The following is a 21,339-nucleotide window of genomic DNA, read 5'->3' as shown; positions in this document are numbered from 1 at the left end:
TGTAAATTGGTGGAGCCACTCTGGAAGACAGTATGGAGGTTCCTCAAAAAATAAAAATAGAAATACCATGTGATCCAGCCATTCCAATTCTGGGTATCAAAAACACTAACTTGAAAAAATATCTGCATCCCCATGTTCATTGCAACATTATTCACAATAGCTAAGACATGGATACAACCAAAGTGTCCATTGATGGATGGCATATAAAGAAAATGCATACACACACACACACACACACACACACACACACACTCAGACACTATGAAAGGCTGGTTCAGTGTTAAAAAAAAATCAGTTAATGTAATCTATCAAATTGACAGATGAAAGAAGAAAAATCACATGATCATATCAATAGGTGCAGACAAAGCTTTTGACAAAATCCAGCACCCATTCATGATTAAAAAAAACTTTCAGTAAACTAGGAATAAAGGAGACTTCCTCAACTTGATAAAGACAACCTATAAAAATCCTACAGCTAATGTCATACTTAATGGTGAGAAACGCAAAGCCTTTCCACTAAGATCAGATACAAGGAAAGGATGTCCCGTCTCACCATTCCTTTTCAAAGTTATACTGGAAGTTTTAGCTAATGCAGTGAGACAAGAAAAGGAAATAAAAGCTATACAGATTGAGAAGGAAGAGATAAAACTGTCTTTGTTCACAAATGACATGATTGTTGATGTGGAAAATTTGAAAGAATTGACCAAAAAACCCTCCTGGAACTAACAAGGTTGCAAGATGGTTGCAAGATGGTTACTATGCCAAAGTTAATTGTTTTCTTATATACAAGCAGCAAACAAATGGAATTGAAATTAAATACACAATACCTTTGTATTAGCATCCAAAGAATGAAGTACATAGGTATAAATCTAACAAAATATGTGTGAGATCTGTATGAGGAAAACTACAAAACTGATGAACGAAATCAAAGAAGAACTTTATAAATGGAAAGATATTCTATGTTCATTGATAGGAATACTGAATATTGCCAAGATGTCAGTTCTTTCCAACTTGATCAATAGAGTCAATGCAATCCCAATCAAAATCCTAGCAATTTATTTTATGGATATCAAAAAACTGAGTCTAAAGTTTGTGTGGAGAGGTGAAAGACCCAGGATAGCCAACACAAAATTAAAGGAGAAGAATGAGTGGGAAGACTGATACTGCCCAACTTCAAGACTTAACTGTAAAGCTACAGTGATCAGGACAGTATGGTATTGGCTAAAGTATGAACTAATAGATCATTGGAACAGAAGAGAGAGCTCGGAAATAGATCTACATAAATGTACTTAAGTGATCTCTGACCAGAGGAGCAAAAGCAGTACAATGGAGCAAAGATCGTCATTTCAACAAATGATGTTGGAACAACTGGACAGCCATGTGTAAAAAAATAAATAATAATGGGAGGCTAAACATCTGTTGGGGTAGGGAGTATATGGGAAATCTCTGCCTTCTCCTCAGTTTTACTGTGAACCTAAAACTGCTCTAAAAACATAGAGTCTTTTTAAAAAAGAATGCACTTTACATGGTTGTACATTGGGACAGGAGAATATGATCTAGTAGTTAATTAAAAATACACTTGTCTTTTTCTGAATGAAAATCTGAATAAGGATGAGAAAAATGAACAGATCCATTTCATACCCTAGCATTATTTTATTTGCAGGCTGTAGGGCTTAATAAATTGTAGCTAGTAAAACACAACAGGGGTTTTAGTAATGTACACAAGGCAGATGAATTGTGAATAATATTAAAGCAATGAATTATCCTTTAGAAATTGACATTAAATGCCTTCTGACCTGAGTGTCCTAAAGTAAATATCTTTATTGCAACAGAAGTCATAGGCGTGAACCTGTATCTGCATCCCTCTTTCCTCCCAGGGAAGAAGGTGATTGATGTAGCTGCAGGCTCCACCCACTGCCTGGCCCTGACTGAGGACAGTGAGGTCCACAGCTGGGGGAGCAATGACCAGTGCCAGCACTTTGACACCTTGCGTGTGACCAAGCCAGAACCTGCTGCGCTGCCAGGACTGGATACCAAACACATAGTTGGGATTGCCTGCGGACCTGCCCAGGTACTGAGTAGATGGCTTGGTGTTTTGTAGAATTTTGGTTTCCTGATGTTCATTGCTAGTATGTAGAAGTACCATTGACTTGTGTGTTTAGTCCTTATATCCTGTAGTTGTACTAAACTCATTTATTAGTTCTAGGAGCTTCGCTGTGATTCCTTGGGGTTTTCTTCAGAAACAGTTCTGTTGTCTGTACATAGAGACAGTTTTATTTTACAATACGTATGCCTTTTCTTTCTTTTCCTTGCCTTATTGCACTGGCCAGGACTTCCAATATGATGTTGAGTAAGAGTAGGGGGGGTGCATCCTTGCCTTGTTCCTGATTGTAAGGGGAAGGCATTCAGTCTTTCACCATTAACTGTGACGTTAGCTGTATGTTTTTTTGTTTGTTTATTTGTTTTTGGTAGATGCCTTATTAAATTAAGGATGTTTCCTTTAACTACTACTTTTTTCAAGTTTTTCTTTTTTTAAAATCCTGAGTGATTTTAAACTATGTCAGATGCTTTTTCTTCTCATGTGATATGATCACGTTTTCCTTCTTTAGTCTGTTTATATAGTGGAATACATTGATTGATTTTCAAATATTGACCAAACCTTGTGTTTTTGAGATAATCCCCACCTGGTCATGGTGTATTATTCTTCTTTTTATATTGTGGGATTTGATTTGCTAATACATTGTTGAGGATTTTTCTGTCAGAACTCTTCAGAGATACTAGTTTGTGGTTTTTTTAGGGCGCTCTTGTCTGACTTTTTATCCGGGTAAAACTGGCCTCATAAAAAGTGTTGGCAAGTGTTCCATCCTCTTCTGTTTTCTGGAATGAGTTGTGTAGAATTAGTGTTGTTTCTTCGTTAAATGTTTTTCTATGAATCCATAGGAGCCTGGGGATTTCTTTCTCAAAAGATTTTTAACCACAAATTCAATTTCTTTAATATAGAATTATTCAGTGTTTCCTCTTGGGTGAGTGTTCCTGGTTTGTGGCACTCAAGGTATTGTTCCATTTCATCTAAGTTACCCAGTTTTTATGTATAAAGTTTTCCTTATTAGTGTTCTCTTATTGACCTTTTGAAGTCTTTGGGTCTGCAGTGATATCCCTTCTTTCATTCCTGATATGGGTAATTTGCGTCTTTTCTCTTTGCCAGTTTTGCTAGATGTTTATCCATTTTGTTGATCTTTTCAAAGAACTAGCTTTTAGTTTCATTAATTTTCCCCTTGTTCTTTTGCTTTCAATTTCACTGGTTTCTCCTCTTGTCCCCTTTTTCACTCTTCAGCTTGCTTTGGCATTACTTTACTGTTTTCTTAGTTTCTTCAGGAGGAAGCTTAGGTTGTTGACTTTAAACATTTCTTCTTTTGTAATAGATAAGTGCTTGATGCTATAAATTTTCCTCTAAGCAGTGCTTTAATTGCACCCACAAATCTTGATTATTTTCATTTTTGTTCAGTTCAAAATATTTTCTAATTTCTTTCATGAATTGCTCTTTGACCTATGGATTAAGTGTGTTGTTTAGTTTCAAAGTGTTTGGAGATCATTCTGTTATCTTTCTGTTACTGGTTTCTAGTTTAATTCCATTGTGGTTAGAGAATAAACTCTATGATTTCAATTCTTATAGATTTGATGATGTTTGTTTTATATCTCAGGATGTGTTCTCTTAGTGAATGTTCTGCATGTGTGCTTAAAAAGAGTATTTATTTTGCTGTTGATATATTTTGCCATTATTGGGTGAAGTGTTCTATAAATGTCAATTAGATCTAGTTCATTGATGGTATTGTTCAGTTTTTCTAGATCCTTGCTGATTTTCTGTCTGTTTGTTCTGTCTTCTTTTGGGGAGGGTGGTGTTGGTATCTCCAAGAATAATTGTGGATTTGTCCATTTCTCTTTTTGGTTCTGTCAGTTTTTTTTTTTTTTTTTTTTAATGCTTTTGATCATTAAAAAAATTATGGTAAAACATACAGTGACGTTAAGTATATTCACAGTGTTGTGTTACCATCACTACTATCCATCTCCAGAACCTTTTCATCATCTCAAAGAGAAACTCTGTACCCATTAAACAGTAACTCTCCATTTCTCCTCCCCTACCCCTGGTGACCTGAAATTTACTTTCTGTCTGTATGAATTTGCCTATTCAAGGTATCTCGTATAAGTGGAATCACATAATATTTGACCATTTGTGTCTGGCTTATTTCACTTAGCGTAATATTTTCAACGTTGATTCATGTTGTAGCATGTATCAGAATTTTTTTTTTAAGGCTTAATAATAAAAATACGTAACTCCCACATTTTGTTCATCCATTCCTCCTTCAGTGGACACATGGGTTGTTTATCTCTTGGCTATTATGAATAATGCAGCTATGAGTATTAGTGTAGAAATATCTGTTTGAGTCCCTGCTTTTGGTTTTTTTCAGTATATATCTAGGAGTGGAATTGCTGGATCATTATGGTAACTCTGTTTAGATCTTTGTGGAACTGCCTTACTGTTTTTCCACAACAGCTGCATGATTTTTACATTCCCACCAGATACACACAAGGGTTTCAATTTTTCTACATCCTTGTCAACACTGGTTATTTTCCTTTTTCTTGTTTTTTTTAGGGCCATCCCAGTGGGTATGAAGTGGTATCACATTGTGGTTTGATTTGCACTTCCCAAATGGGAAAGATGTTGAGTATCTTTTCATGTGCTTATTGACCATTCGTATATCTTTTCTGGAGAAATGTATTCAAGGTCTTTGCCCATTTTTGAATTAGAGTTTTTTTTTGAGTTGTAACAGTTCTTGTTATATTGTGGATATTAATCCCTTATCAGGTATATGATTTACAACTGTTTTTTCCCCATTCTGTGGTTTTCTTTTTATTCTGTTGATAGTGTTCTTTTATGCACAAAAGTTTTAGTTTTTCTTCTGTTGTCTGTTCTTTTGGTGTCATATATATCTGAGAAATCCATGGTCATGTAGATTTTCCAGTCTTTTTTTCTAATAGCTTCATAGTTTTAGGTCTAATATTTAGGTCTCTGATCCATTTTGACTTTATTGTCATATATGGTGTAAGATAAGGATCAAATAGATTCTTTTGCAGTTTTCCCAGCACCGTTTAAAGAAAACATTATTCTTTCCCCATTGAATGGTCTTGGCACTTGTCGAAATCATTTGACCATATAGGCAAGGGTTTATTTATGGACTCTCTATTATATTTCATTGGTCTGTAAGTGTGTCTTTATGCCAGACCCACACCATTTTGATTACTGTAGCTTTGTAGTGAGTTTTGAATTAGGAATTGAGTCTTTTTCTAACTTCATTATTCCTTTTCAATATTCCTTTGGTTATTTGGGGTACCTTGAGATTCCACATGAATTTTAGGATGGGTTTATCAATTCTTGTCTTAAGTATTTTGAAACTCTTTTGTTTGATGCATACGCATTTTGGATTGTTCGGTTGTCTTGGTGAATTGACCCTTTAATTGTTGTTCAGTGTCCCCACCTTATCCCTGTTTTTCCTTGCTCTGAAGTCTCTTTTGTCTGATTTTAATGTAGGTACTCCAGTTTTATTTTCATTTAATTAGTGTTTGAGTACTATAACTTTTCCATTCTTGTACTTGAAAAAAATTTAAGAAGTCTATATTTTAGTCCCTTTGCCTTTCCATTAAAATTTAGAATAATCTAAATCTACCTTACATTTGCAAAAATATCTTGCTTAGATTTTGGTAGGGTTTGTGTTCAACCTGTTATCAGTTTGCGGAGAATTGACATTTTTGCTACATTGAGTCTTCTAATCTATTAAAATGTTATGTCTAAACATTTATTTGCATCTTCGTGATTTCATTTATCAGTGTTTTCAGCATACAAGTCCTGTCCATGTTTTGTTAAATTTATATCTTTAACTTTTAACCCACCTGTCTCATCTGTATAGTGAACTTCTTGGATGCTATGTATAGTTGCATTTTTTTTATCCTTGTCAATCTTTTAATTGGTGTATTTAGATCATTTACATTTACTGTAATTGACATGTATAGATAAAGGTCTTCCATTTTATTGTTTGGCTTTTGTCTGTTTTCAATGATTTGTTCCTCTATTTTGCTTCTTTTGTTTTTTGGGGGGATAAATGAACATTTATTTTAGTATTTCATTTACCTTTATTTATTTTGAATTTGACTATTTCTTTTTATAGGTTTTTTTTTTGTGGTTGCTCTAGGAATTACTGTATACTACATAACTCTTTGCAGGCTACCTTAGAATCAGTATTTTACTACTTTAATTGGAATGTAGAAACCTGTTGTTTAATTTCTAAGTGCTTGGAGATTTTTCCAGTTATTTATATCTAATTTATTCTTATTGATTTCTAGTTTCTGTTCTTGGTTGTCGGCTTAATTTTATTATGTTATGAGATCATACGCTATATGATTTCAGTTCTTTTAAATAGTTAAAATTATTTTATGTCTTAAATATGGTTTATCATGGTGAATGTTCCTTGCATCCTTGAAAATTATGTGTATTTTGCTCTTTGGGTGAAGTGTTTTTATAAGCGTCATTTTTATCTCGTTCATTGATGGTTTTGTCCATTTCTTTTAAATCCTTACTAATTTTCTGTCTACTTGTTCTGTCTGTTATTAGGAGGGTAGTTTTGATATCTTCAACTACATTTGTGGATTTATCTGTTACTCTTTCATTTCTCTCAGATTTTACTTTCATGTGTTTTATGGTTCTGTTGTTAGGGGTATATACATTCATTATTGTTCTGTCTTCTTTGTGAATTGAACCTTTTATCATTATATAGTGTCCCTCTTTAGCCCTGGTAATTTCCTTCCTCTGAAGTCTACTTTGATATTAATAAGCCACTTTCCATCCCTTTACTAAGCCACTTTTATCTTTATATTTAAGGTAGATTTCTTGTAGAGACTGTAGAGTTAGGTTCTGTTTTCCTACATCCTGATGATCTCTGTTTGTTTTTATGTTCAGACCCATTTAAATTTAATGTCTACCATTGTTTGTTTTTTGTTTGCTCTCATCTTTTTGTTTCTTTATTGTTTCCTGACTGTTTTGGGGTTAGTTGAATAGCTTTTAGTGTTTAATTTTAGCTTATTGAGTTGCTTAATTTTGATAGTGAAAAGATTTTTGAAAAACTTTTTACCTGTTTATTTGTGGCAAATGAGATGGGGTAGTGAAATGAGAGAAAATTGGAAACTGTTAGCATGTGAGTTAGATAAGTGAAGGTGCTTGTGCATTTGGGACAATCAGGGATGAATGAGAAGTAACTTAGGGCATCTTCGTCATTCATAACAGTGAATCTCTCGTGTAGAACAGGCTGATCGCTGAACGTGTAGATTCATTTTAGGTTCTTGTGTTTCTTCCATAGAGTTTTGCTTGGTCATCTTGTTCTGAGTGGTCCATTGGCCTCCGTGTCCCTTTTGTGGTGGACATCTGCTCAATGACTTTTGAGCAGTTAGACCTCCTACTACGGCAAGTGAGTGAGGGGATGGATGGCACTGCTGACTGGCCCCCACCCCAAGAGAAAGAGTGTATGGCTGTGGCAACACTGAATCTTCTACGACTTCAGGTATTAATGATTTTCTTTCCTTTCCCTCATTTTATAAGTGTCTTACGCGTTTGTAATGATGTTTATGCATATTAAAGGGTATGGGGTTTAGCCTGTTAAATGAACTGCTAATGAAAATTTTAAAGTGTTTTAAAGTCAGATTATGATGGAGTGTAATGTGTATGAGGCTTAAAAAAATTCAGTCTAGTTATTTTGCGCTTACCCTGGAAGTCAGTCTCTGCATGCAGGTAAGAGCGTATCTGGACTGTGTTACTACTGCTAAATTCAGCTTGTTGGCATTCATCAGGGAGTCGGTCTTGGATTTCCTGTTGCTGTGTGTGGAGAGGTGACTGGGTGAGACGGTAGGTGACTGGGAGATCAGCTGGAGGTGGTCACCAGCCTCTGCTCTGGACTGAGAGGGGAGCCCCATTCAGGAAGCTCTGCGTCCTCCACGAGTACCTCCGCTTCCTCAGGGGGAAGGTTAAGTTTAAATGTCAGAAGAAGAAAAGCTACAAAAATTTTTTTTCCTATTTTTTTTTTTTTTTAAGTAGAACTGTAGCTAAAATCTTTGATCATCGTGTTTTTCTTTGTAATAAAACCCTGTGACTTAATGTTAAGAGAACAGTTTTTCTCACCAAAGTAATTTTCCCCCTTTATAATGTGAGGGTTTCTGTGTGACCCATCATGTACCCCTTCTGTTCCCTCCCCTTTTTTGTCTTGGCTTCCAGAAAGCACAGCACTGAATGTAATGTTTAGTTGCAAAATGGAATTAGCAGAAGTTTGGAGAGTACCTCCCTTCCCCAGAAGTCTTCTGTAGGAGTTCATTTAGCAGGACATCTGTGGTGTAGTATCCTAGTCATGGATCCGCCCAGTTTTTTGTTGCTTCCCGTGGTCTTGTAGTGAGTGACATTGCTGCTCTGGTCAGTGCTGTGGAGAAAGACCTTGTACATGTCCTAGGCTCTATTTCATTTGGTCCATATTTGCCTCATGCCATATGTTTTTCCACTGCTTTGTTCTGTCTGTCGAGGTCTTTGTTTTAGTTGTGTCTTTTTAAAAAATTGACTCATAAAGCTCAGTTCTTAAAAAGAATACAATTTGAGAGTCTTTATTCACTATGTGGATTTAATCTTTTACAATTATTGTGATTACTAATGTATTTGAATTCAGTCTTGTGTAAGTTTGTTCATCATTTTGTTATCTTTTGAACAAATTTCTAAAAATTTTTTTTCCTTTCAAATCCGTTTAATTGTTCCTAAGTTTTGAAATTTTGATTTCTGGACATTAATCATGTTACAAAAAAATTTAAATATTTGTTAATTCCACAGTGTTAAGTTAATCAGTACTTCTCTTCCTGAAAAATATAGGGGTTATAGGATGCTTTCAACCTAAACTCCCCTTTCCATCTTCAGTATTTGAATTGTTCCATAGTCTGTTGTTACATTGACTCCAAGGCCCAGTTTTCTTGTGTGTGCTGCTAAAAGAAAAACGCTCCAAATTGCAATGTGTAAGATACATTCTGATTTTAGAGTTGTTAAGATGTGAAAGAAAATACCTCTTAGGATTGGTGAAATATAGTAATTATTTTTAAACTTTCCCTCAATTATTATCATAATCATTTTTTAAGAGGACATACTCAGATATATAGTCCTTTTTTTTTTTTTTAAACCAATTTGTTTTGTCATTGTTACTTACATCACCTCCCTCCTGGGTACCTCCTTCAGTAAATTTCTTCCTTAGGGTCTGTGAATTACAACCTCTGAAAACTTTGTTCCCATTAACACCTCTTAAGATAATTTAATGGGGCTTAGCTTTTTAGGTTATATGTAATTTTATAAGCACTTTGAAGATGTTCTGCCATCTTTTGACCTTTATTTTTGCCAATGAGAAATCTTAATGTTAGTGCAATTGTTGTTTCTTTGTAGCTAATTTGTCTTTCTCTTTGGTAGCCTTTTAGATTTTTGTCTTTGTTTTATAATTTTAATACATTATGTCTAGGTCAGGATTTATTCTTGTATATATAATTTGAGATTATGATTCTGAATCAATCTGAGATTACTTATCTTTGTTAAGTTTTGAAAAATCTTCACTATTTACCATTGAAATTGCTCTCTCCTTTTTTTCTACCTTTCCCCTTGGAAATGTCCTACTAAATGCATGTTGAACTTTCTCATTTTATTTTCCCAAGTATCACAACTTCTTTGATATTTTAAAATCTGTTTATCCTTTTTAATGCTCACTTTTTAATCTTTCTGTTCTGCTTTCTGGGTCGTTTACTCAGCACTCTCTTTCAGTTCATGAATCATTTAGCTGAATGTTCCATATTGTTGAATTGTCTGTTTACTTAAAAAATTTATGTGATCACTGCTTTATACATATTGATTGAATCATCAAATCCCTGTGCCAGCCCTCTGGGAGGTGGGACCCTCCATCTGTATTGAACAGCTGCGGAGGCGCGAAGTTCAGGAATGTTGCCCAGGTTGGGTACCCAGTGCACAAAGGTTTAGGGCTGGAACCTGGGGCCCAGGCTCTTCACTCCTCTGCCTTGAGGTGTTTATTCCTGTAGCTGTTTTTTTCATTTTCAGAATTTATATTTTTGGTGTTTTCCAAGGCTTTCGTTTGCTCATTATATTCTCGTCTTCTGGCTTCTGTTCCTTCCTTGATCTCTAAGAACATTTACTTATTTTATGGATTGATTCTAATTTTTTAAATTGCTAAAATCTGTTGGGACATGCGTTTTGCCTCTTACCCTGTCTGTGACACTTCTTTGTGGTGACCTAGTATGGCTTGTCCTTTTTGACTATGAGGCCACTCTTAGGGGAGGGTTTGTGGAGTGTCCCTTTGCCCTTGGCTGTGGAGATGTCCTCAGAGGGCAGTTTTGTACTTGTGTCTGTGAGGTTCCATTGAGTTCCTCGGGCTCTTGATGAGTTTTGGGGTTAAGTTCTTGACGTGTGATATCCATACCTATATGGTTGGTATAAATTTGATTTCACATCTGCTCACAGGGCAGGCCGGGTCTCTGATTCACTGTGGGGGTCTCTTTGTGCCCAAAGCCTTGTGTGGGTAGTATGTTGCCCTCAGGCCCTGGCTGGCTGACAGGAAGCTCAGGTTCAGTGGGCTGTCCTGAGCATTTTGTGTCTCAGAAGGCTTTGATCTGCTCTCTGAGCCCAGAACCCCTTGGCTCCTGCTGTGTGTGTCTGTGTGTCTCAAGAGCCAAACCAGAACTTTCCCTTGTATACTTTTCCTTGTATACCCTCAGCTTGGCTGTCTACTCTTTTAATAGTTTTTTGGTTATATTATATTCACTATTTCTGTGTTTGGTGCGGGTGCTTGGGGGTGGGGTAGAGGTTGCTGTTTCCACAGGGTTCAACCTCTTTGTTGATCTTGAGCTTTTCCACATACATAGAGTTGGGTTTAAAAAATTCCTTTTATAGAATACCTTACCATGGATTCTCAACTACTATAGGTGAAAAATTTTTAGTATGGTTAAAAAAAATACCTGTACTGGAAGTTTTACCTTTATTATTTGAGTAAACCTCAATTTGAGGTATTACTTCATCTTTAATAAGATTTGGAAAGCATTTGTTTTTAGGGCTTCTAAGTGAAAATTGTTTTTCTCCTTTCAGTTGCATGCTGCCATCAGTCACCAGGTTGACCCAGAATTCCTTGGTTTAGGTCTGGGCAGCGTCCTCCTCAACAGCCTGAAGCAGACGGTGGTGGCCCTGGCCAGCAGCGCGGGCGTGTTGAGTACTGTGCAGGTGGCCGCCCAGGCTGTGTTGCAGAGCGGGTGGTCGGTGCTGCTGCCCACTGCTGAGGAGCGGGCCCGGGCACTCTCTGCTCTCCTGCCCTGTGCAGGTGGGCTGGGGCTAGGAGCAGGGGTCGGGTGGGGTTGGCCCAGGAGGGGGTGCCGGGGGGGGATGGTGCTTGCCTCACATTGGGAAAAACACTTTACCTTTTCTAGTTTCAGGCAATGAAGTTAACATAAGTCCAGGTCGTCGATTCATGATTGATCTTCTTGTGGGCAGCTTGATGGCTGACGGAGGCTTAGAATCAGCCTTAAATGCAGCCATTACTGCAGAAATCCAGGTATGGTCCTAGGAGAGTGTGTGTGTGTGTGTGTGTGTGTGTGTGTGCGCGTGTGCATGCGCACGCGCTGATGGAGGTGATTTTACTCCCCAGTGAGCTGAGACTGACACTTTGCCAGAATTATTAAAGAAAAACTTTGAAACATAAAACTTTTAGTAACATCCAAATATTTCTGTAATTAAAATTCTTTTACTAGTTTAATAAAATATTGAGTTATTATTAAGTATGATAAAATGTACCCACTTTAAATGTCTATTTAAATGAATTTGACAGGTACCCCAATCATAATATAAATCACTTCCATCACCCCAGAATCTAGTGCCTTTCTGCCCCTTTGCATTTGAAGTTAGGACACTTTCTTGCCTCCCCCAGATGATGTTAATTTTGCCAGTTTTGATTGTCACATAAATGGAATCATACAGTATATACTCATTTGTGTCAGCTTTATGTTGCCTTGATAATGATTTTCAGATTCACCTGTGTTGGATGTAGTGTTACGTTGTTTGTCTTTTTTTTTTTTTTTACTAAGGAACTATTTCTTTTCGTATTAGATTTTTTTTTAATTGGGGTATAGTTGTTTTACAATGTTGTGTTAGTTTCTGCTGTACAGCAAAGTGGAGTTCCCTGTGATATACAGCAGGTTCTCATTAGTTATCTATTTTATACATATTAGTGTATATATGTCAACCCCAATCTCCCAATTCATCCCACCACCACCACCCGCCTTCCCCCCTTGGTGTCCATACGTTTGTTCTCTACATCTGTGTCTCTATTTCTGCCTTGCAAACCAGTTCGTCTGTACTATTTTTCTAGATTCCACATATATGTGTTAATATACGATATTTGTTTTTTTCTTTCTGACTTACTTCACTCTGTATGACAGTCTCTAGGTCCATCCACGTCTCTAGAAATGACCCAATTTCGTTCCTCTTTATGGCTGAGTAACATTCCGTTGTGTATATGTACCACATCTTCTTTATCCATTTGTCTGTCAGTGGACATTTAGGTTGCTTCCCTGACCTGGCTATTGTAAATAGTGCTGCAGTGAACATTGGGGTACATGTGTCTTTCTGAATTATGGCTTTCTCAGGGTATATGCCCAGTAGTGGGATTGCTGGGTCATATGGTAATTCTATTTTTAGTTTTTTAAGGAACCTCCATACACTGTTCTCTGTAGTGGCTGTATCAATTTACATTCCCACCAACAGTGCAAGAGGGTTCCCTTTTCTCCACACCCTCTCCAGCATTTATTGTTTGTGGATTTTCTGATTAGGCCCATTCTAACTGGTGTGAGGTGATACCTCATTGTAGTTTTGATTTGCATTTCTCTAATAATTAGTGATGTTGAGCAGCTTTTCATGTGCTTCTTGGCCATCTGTATGTCTTCTTTGGAGAAATGTCTATTTAGGTCTTCTGCCCATTTTTGGATTGGGTTGTTTGTTTTTTTGATATTGAGCTGCATGAGCTGTTTATATATTTTGGAGATTAAGCCTTTGTCAGTTGATTCGTTTGCAATATTTTCTCCCATTCCGAGGGTTGTCTTTCATCTCGTTTATACTTTACTGTGCAAAAGCTGTTAAGTTTCATTAGGTCCCATTTGTTTACTTTTGTTTTAATTGCATTACTCTAGGAGGTGGGTCAAAAATGATCTTGCTGTGTTTACGTCAAAGCGTGTTCTTCCTATGTTTTCCTCTAAGAGTTTTATAGTGTCTGGTCTCACATTTAGGTCTTTAATCCATTTTGAGTTTATTTTTGTGTATGGTGTTAGGGAGTATTCTAATTTCATTCTTTTACATGTAGCTGTCCAGTTTTCCCAGCACCACTTATTAAAGAGACTGTCTTTTCTCCATTGTATATCCTTGCCTCCTTTGTCATAGTTTAGTTGACCATAGGTGCGTGGGTTTATCTCTGGGCTTTCTATCCTGTTCCATTGATCTGTATTTCTGTTTTTGTGCCAGTACCGTATGGTCTTGATTACGGTAGCTTTGTAGTATAGTCTTAAATTCAGGGAGTCTGATTCCTCCAGCTCCATTTTTTTTTTTTCTCAAGATTGCTTTGGCTATTCGGGGTCTTTTTTGTCTCCATACAAATTTTAAGATTTTTTTGTTCTAGTTCTGTAAAAAATGCCACTGGAAATTTGATAGGGATTGCATTGAATCTGTAGATTGCTTTGGGTAGTATAGTCATTTTCATGGTAGATTCTTCCAATCCAAGAACATGGTATATCTCACCATCTGTTTGTGTCATCTTTGATTTCTTTCATCAGTGTCTCACAGTTTTCTGAGTACAGGTCTTTTACCTCCTTAGGTAAGTTTATTCTTAGGTATTTTATTCTTTTTGTTGCTATGGTGAATGGGATTGTTTCCTTAATTTGTCTTCCTGATCTTTCGTTGTTAGTGTATAGGAATGCAAGAGATTTCTGTGCGTTAATTTTGTATCCTGCAACTTTACCAAATTCAGTGATTAGCTCTAGTAGTTTTCTGGTAGCATCTTTAGGATTTTCTATGTATAGTGTCATGTCATCTGCAAACAGTGAGAGTTTTACATCTTCTTTTCCAATTTGTATTCCTTCCTTTTATTTCTTTTTCTTCTCTGATTGCCATGGCTAGGACTTCCAAAACTATGTTGAATAATAATGGTGAATAATAATCCTTGTCTTATTCCTGATCTTAGAGGAAATGCCTTCACTTTTTCACCATTGAGAACGATGTTTGCTGTGGGTTTGTCGTATATGGACTTATACGTATTATGTTGAAGTAGGTTCCCTCTGTGCCCACTTTCTGGAGGGTTTTTATCATAAATAGGTGTTGAATTTTGTCAAAAGCTGTTTCTGCATCTATTGAGATGAATGTATGGTTTTTATTCTTCAGTTTGTTAATGTGGTTTATCACATTGATTGATTTGCGTATATTGAAGACTCCATGCATCCCTGGGATAAATCCCACTTGATCGTGGCGTATGATCCTTTTAATGTGTTGTTGGATTCTGTTTGCTAGTATTTTGTTGTGGATTTTCGCATTTATATTCATCAGTGATATTGGTCTGTAATTTTCTTTTTTTGTCGTATCTTTGTCTGGTTTTGGTATCAGGGTGATGGTGGCCTCGTAGAATGAGTTTGGGAGTGTTCTTTCCTCTGCAGTTTTTTGGAAGAGTTTGAGAAGGATAGGTGTTAGCTCTTCTCTAAATGTTTGATAGAATTCACCTGTGAAGCCATCTGGTCCTGGAATTTAGTTTGTTGGAAGATTTTTAATCACAGTTTCAATTTCATTACTTGTGATTGCTCTGTTCATATTTTCTATTTCTTTCTGGTTCAGTCTTGGAGGGTTATACCTTTCTAAGAATTTGTCCATTTCTTCCAGGTTGTTCATTTTATTGGCATACAGTTGCTTGTAGTAGTCTCTTATGATGCTTTGTATTTCTGTGGTGTCTGTTGTAACTTCTCCTTTTTCATTTCTAATTTTATTGATTTGAGTCCTTTCTTTTTCTTGATGAGTCTGGCTAAATGTTTATCAATTTTTTTTATCTTCTCAAAGAACCAGCTTTTAGTTTTATTGATCTTTGCTGTTGTTTTCTTTGTTTCTATTTATTTCTGCTCTGATCTTTATGATTTCTTTCCTTCTGCTAACGTTGGGTTTTGTTCTTCTTTCTCTAGTTCCTTTAGGTGTAAGGTTAGATTGTTTATTTGAGATTTTTCTTGTTTCTTGAGGTAGGATTGTATTGCTATAAACTTCCCTCTTAGAAATGCTTTTGCTGCATCCCATAGGTTTTGGACCATCGTTTTTTCATTGTCATTTGTCTCTAGGTATTTTTTGATTTCCTCTTTGATTTCTTCAGTGATCTTTTGGTTATTTAGTAGCATATTGTTTAGCCTCCACGTGTTTGTGTTTTTTACATTTTTTTCCCTGTAATTTATTTCTAATTTCATAGTGTTGTGGTTGGAAAAGATTCTTAATATGATTTCAGTTTTCTTAAATTTACTGAGGCTTGATTTGTGACCCAAGATGTGATCTATCCTGGAGAATGTTCTGTGTGCACTTGAGAAGAAAGTGTAACCTGCTGTTTTCAGGTGGAATGTCCTATAAATATCAGTTAAATCTATCTGGTCTATTGTGTCATTTAAAGCTTGTGTTTCCTTATTAATTTTCTGTCTGGATGATCTGTCCATTGGTGTAAGCGAGGTGTTAAAGTCCCCCACTATTATTGTGTTACTGTCGATTTCCTCTCTTACAACTGTTAGTATTTGCCTTATGTATTGAGGTGCTCCTATGTCGGGTGCATATATATTTATAATTGTTACATTTTCTTCTTAGATTGATCCCTTGATCATTATGTAGTGTCCTTCCTTGTCTCTTGTAACGTTCTTTATTTTAAAGTCTATTTTATCTGATATGAGTATTGCTACTCCAGCTTTTTTTGATTTCCATTTGCATGGAATATCTTTTTCCATCCCCTCGCTTTCAGTCTGTATGTGTCCCTAGGTCTGAAGTGGGTGTCTTGTAGACAGCATATATACGGGTCTTGTTTTTGTATCCATTCAGCCGGTCTGTGTCTTTTGGTTGGAGCATTTAATCCATTAACGTTTAAGGCAGTTATCGATATGTATGTTCGTATTACCATTTTCTTAATTGTTTTGGGTTTGTTTTTGTAGGTCCTTTTCTTCTCTTGTGTTTCCTACTTAGAGAAGTTCCTTTTGAATTTGTTGTAGAGCTGGTTTGGTGGTGCTGAATTCTCTTAGCTTTTGCTTGTCTGTAAAGCTTTTGATTTCTCTGTTGAATCTGAATGAGATCCTTGTTGGGTAGAGTAATCTTGGTTGTAGGTTCTTCCCTTTCATCACTTTAAATATATCGTGCCACTCCCTTCTGGCTTGTAGAGTTTCTGCTTAGAAACCAGCTGTTAACCTTATGGGAGTCCCCTTGTATATTATTTGTCGTTTTTCCATTGTTGCTTTTAATAATTTTTCTTTGTCTTTTTTAAAAAAAATTAGTTAATTTATTTTTGGCTGCGTTGGGTCTTCGTTGCTGTGTGCGGGCTTTCTCTAGTTGCGGCAAGCGGGGGCTACTCATTATTGCAGTGTGCAGGCTTCTTATTGCGGTGGCTTCTCTTGTTGTGGATCACGGGCTCTAGGCGAGCAGCCTTCAGGAGTTGTGGCTCGTGGGCTCAGTAGTTGTGGCTTGCGGGCTCCAGAGCACAGGCTCAGTAGTTGTGGCACTCGGGCTTAGTTGCTCCGCAGCATGTGGGATCTTCCCGGCCCAAGGATTAAACCCATGTCCCCTGCATCTGCAGGCAGATTCTTAACCACTGCGCCACCAGGGAAGTCCCCTCTTTGTCTTTAATTTTTGTCAGTTTGAGTCTTATGTGTCTTGGCATGTTTCTCCTTGGGTTTCTGCTGCCTGGGACTCTGCACTTCCTGGACTTGGGTGGCTATTTCCTTTCCCATGTTTGGGAAGTTTTCGACTCTAATCTCTTCAGATATTTTCTTGGGTCCTTTCCCTCTCTCTTATCCTTCCGGGACCCCTGTAATGTGAATGTTGGTGCGTTTAATGTTGTCCCAGTGGTCTCTTAGGTTGTCTTCATTCCTTTTCATTCTTTTTTCTTTATTCTGTTCCACGGCAGTGATTTCCACCATTTTGTCTTCCAGGTCACTTATCCATTCTTCTCCCTCAGTTATTCTGCTATTGAGTCCTTTTAGTGTATTTTTCATGGCAGTTATTGTTCATCTGTGTTCTTTAATTCTTCTAGGTCTTTGTTAAACATTTCTTGCATCTTCTCGCTATTTGCCTCCATTCTTTTTCTGAGGTCCAGGATCATCTTCACTATCATTATTCTGAATTCTTTTTCTGGAAGATTGCCTAGCTCCACTTCATTTAGTTGTTTCTCTGGGGATTTTCTTGTTCCTTCATCTGGGACATAGTCCTCTGCCTTTTCATTTCATCTATCTTTCTGTGATTGTGGTTTTTGTTCTGCAGCCTGCAGGATTGTAGTTCTTCTTGCTCCTGCTATCTGCTGTTTGGTGGATGAGGCTATCTAAGAGGCTTCTGTAGTGTCACTTTGTTTTTGCTGTTGAGGAGTGCCCCATTGTGTGATTATGGCACTGTTGGTGTATCCATTCTCCTGTTGATAGACATTTGATGATTTTTGACTGTCTACAGCTGCTCTGGTCATGCTGTGTAAAAGTCCTTCAGTGAACACGTGTTTTTCCTTTTGGGTAAATAGTTTGAATTAGAATTTGCTGGGTTCTAGGGTGGGTGTGTGTTTATAGTTTCCCAAAGTGGTTGTGCCATTTACATCTGAACCATCCTGTATGAGAGTTCTACCCGTTTCTTGACCTCATCAACATGAAGCATGTCAATCTTTTTAAAAGCTTTAGCTATTCTAGGGGTAGGGTGGGGTGTTAATTTGTATGTGCTTATTGGTCATTCATAGCTTCTTTTGTTGCTTTCATTGTCATAATTGTTTTCAATGTAAAAACTTACACTGATAAAATTGGATGAAGTGAGTGTATTAAAAATGTTTTTCAAAATATATCTACTTTGATTAAATTGAAAAAAATTAGAGGAAATCATAAATGTAATGATTTTAGTTGCAAGTATCATTCTTTGTGTACCTTGTTATTTTCCAGATACTATGCTGTGTACTTTACTTTCATTTTTTTTAACCTTGTGAGCCATGTTGATGTTGACAAAAAATTAATCAGTCGATCTAAGAAAGAAATAGAAAATTTTATTCAAGCCAAATTGAGGATTATAACCCAGGAACAGCATCTCAGAAAGCTCTGAGAACTATTGCGTTCGTTACAACTCAAGGCTCAGTTATATAAGTTTTTTGAGACAGAGGGCTGTACGTTAAATTATGTATTATTGACAGTTTACACAATCCATATCTAAGCATCATCATGGCCTCTTACAAGATGAAGAAGGAGGGTTTTCTTTGAAGGTGTTGTCTTGTTGATGCTAGGAGAATGTTGCTCTTTATGGTTGAGCCAGGTATATTTGCTGATAGGGAAGGTTGATCGATGCATAATGCAGATAAACAATGTACAGTAGGGGGCAGAGAGGAGGCCAAAGGACAGAGAAAAATTTTCTCTGTTTAAATTTTTCTTTTCTTGCCAGGAAATGTGAATTGTATTTCACATTGAGTGGAAAAAGTTGTCTTAAAATTCCACTTTATAGGCGTGGACATAGGTACCACAGAAGTTTAGTGATTTGCTAAGGTGTCATGACTAGTGAATGACAGGTTTGCTGACCCCAAACCTCTTCCTTTTCTTCCTGCGCTCCGTGTGGCTCAGTGTAATAGTTCACCTGATGGGAGCAATGACAGCGAACAGGCAGAGGCAGTCCACGTGTGGGCCAGACCCAAGCAGTATTTTTATTTTTTAAATTTATTTTTATTATTTTAAAACGTGTTTTGGCCACACCATGTGGCACGCGGGACCTTAGTTCCCCAACCAGGGATCGATCCCGCGCCCCCTGCAGTGGAAGCACGGAGTCTTAGCCACTGGACTGCCAGGGAAGTCCCCCCAAGCAGTATTTTTAGAACCTATTAATTTAGTTAGCAAATGTTTATTCTCTGCGTCCTGCTGGAGAGCGGTACCTTGAGAGGGGGAGGTGGGCTATAGAGTATGCAGATTGTGATCCCTATGACAATAATTAAGATGCCTGAAAAAATAGCCAAAAGGCCATTTTTTTTAAAACAAAAATGTTTGGAAGCTACAGAAAGGCATAAATAGAAAACCCCTCATCATTTAGGAATAACCATTGTTAATGTTTTTCGTGTATCATCTTCCAGGCTTTCAAAAATGCAAATGTTTACTAACAGTACTAATTATGATGCCAGAACTGGTCTCAGTGGTTTGTATCTTTTCCACTCATAAGGTTGCCATGTCTTCTATGTTGAATATTCTGCGATGTCTATTTGTTCTGTTGCTTTGGGGAAGTCTGTCATATGGAAAGGGAATCACTTTTTTTTTTTTTAAACAATTCCCTATTGTTGACCATTTAGGTTTTAGATACTTTTACTATTATAAATAATTTTTAATTACCTTCTTGAAGATTATAAGTCATTGGGTATAAGAATGATTATTAGGAAGAAGTTCTAGAAATGAAATTGGGTCAGAAGCACGCACATTTTCAAGCTGTCTGATCTGTGTCCTTCTTATTCTGAAGAGTAGGTGGCACAGTTCCAATCCAACTCCTTAGACATGGTCTTTGTCCCCACACCCCTCAGAATGGGGAAGACTTTGTGTTTAGACTTGTTCTGGCTTTTGCCATTAGAAAATAAAGCCCAGTAGGAAAGAACTTGTGTGCTTTTTCACAGTAAATTTGATTACTAGAACAATGCTTAGTATATAGTAGGTCCTCAGGAATATTGGTTGCATTTGGCTGGCAAAAGATACCTCCTTTAAAAATTTTTTAAAATAATAACATTATTGATATCTAATTCATCTACTGTAAAATTCAGTCTCTTAAAGTGTATGATTTTTTTTTTTTGTATATTCACAGAGTTGTGCAACCACCATCACCACTATCTAATTTCAGAACACTTTCACTCCAAAAAGAAACCCTGTGCCCCTTAATAGTCACTCCACATCCCCCACTCCTCCCAGCCGTTGACAACCGCTAATCTACTTTCTGTCTCTAAAGATGTCCCTGTTCTGGACATTTCATATAAGTGGATTTGTACAGTATGTGGCCTTCTGTGTCTGGCGCTTTCCACTTAAAATAGTGTTTTCAAAGTTCAGCCAGGTTGTATCATTCATATTGTACTTAATTTTTTAAAATCGCTAAACAATATTCTGTTGTATGGATATAGCACATTTTGTTTATCCATTCATCAACTGATGGACATTTAGGTTGTTCTCTCTTTTAAGTTACTATGAATAATGCCGTTATAAACGTCTGTGCATAGGTTTTTGTGTGGACATATGTTTTTATTTCTTATGGGCGTATGCCCCGGAGTGGAGTTGCTGAGTTTTACGGTAACTCTATGTTTAATGTTTCGAGGTATAGCCAGACTGTTTTCTTAAGTGGCTGTACCATTTTACATTCCCAGTAGCAATGTATGACAGTTCCAGTTTCTCCGTATCTTTGCAAATGCTTGCTACTGTTCATCTTTTTTATTATACTGTCCTAGGAGATGTGAATTTCCCTGATGACTAATGAAGTTGAGCATCTTTTCATGTGCTCATTAGCCATTTGTATATCTTCTTTGAAGATATGTCTATTCAGATTTTTTGTTTATTTTCAAATTGGGTTATTTATCTTTTAATTGTTGAGTTGTCAGAATTCTTTCTGTATTTGTACGTCTTATATCAGATACAAGATTTGGGAATGTATCCTGCCATTCTGTGGGTTATTGCTTCATGTTTACAAAGCAGGTAGACTCTGCCTAGGTGATCACATTGGGTGTTGTGAGAGCCAGAAGCAGGGGTAAAAGTTTTAGGAACTTCACAGAAGGACGCTGGAGACCATTAGCACTGGCAGCCTGGACACGGGGTTTGTAGGACAAATCGTCTGTTTAGAAACTGAGCAACTGAGCGGCGTGATTTCCAGTGGGTGGGTGTGGGCCACTGTCACCAGGTGTGTGAGTCAGCACACAGCTAGGCTGTGGGATCAGGGCTCAGCCCATGGTGCCTTCACACCTGCTACTAAGATAACCGGTAACCAGTTTCTGT

General features: G+C 37.0%; 1 protein-coding gene across 8 annotated transcripts in view; it reads left to right on the top strand.

Moving 5' to 3' along the window:
• The window catches only part of HERC2 (HECT and RLD domain containing E3 ubiquitin protein ligase 2), a 224,880-nt gene that overhangs the window by 63,746 nt on the left and 139,795 nt on the right, over window positions 1-21,339 (top strand). For all 8 annotated transcript variants that reach the window (XM_082395462.1, XM_082395465.1, XM_082395464.1 and 5 more), the window contains exons 16-19: window positions 1,878-2,071; window positions 7,407-7,607; window positions 11,210-11,438; window positions 11,545-11,669. In XM_082395462.1, the coding sequence (XP_082251588.1) occupies window positions 1,878-2,071; window positions 7,407-7,607; window positions 11,210-11,438; window positions 11,545-11,669 (749 nt within the window). The remainder of the gene's footprint in view (window positions 1-1,877; window positions 2,072-7,406; window positions 7,608-11,209; window positions 11,439-11,544; window positions 11,670-21,339) is intronic.

This window comes from Balaenoptera borealis (genome assembly GCF_965194805.1).
Source record: "Balaenoptera borealis genome assembly, chromosome: 6".
Lineage (NCBI taxonomy): Eukaryota > Metazoa > Chordata > Mammalia > Artiodactyla > Balaenopteridae > Balaenoptera > Balaenoptera borealis.
The sequence above is the reverse complement of the archived record's forward strand: the minus strand, read 5'-3'. Positions and strand labels throughout refer to the sequence as shown.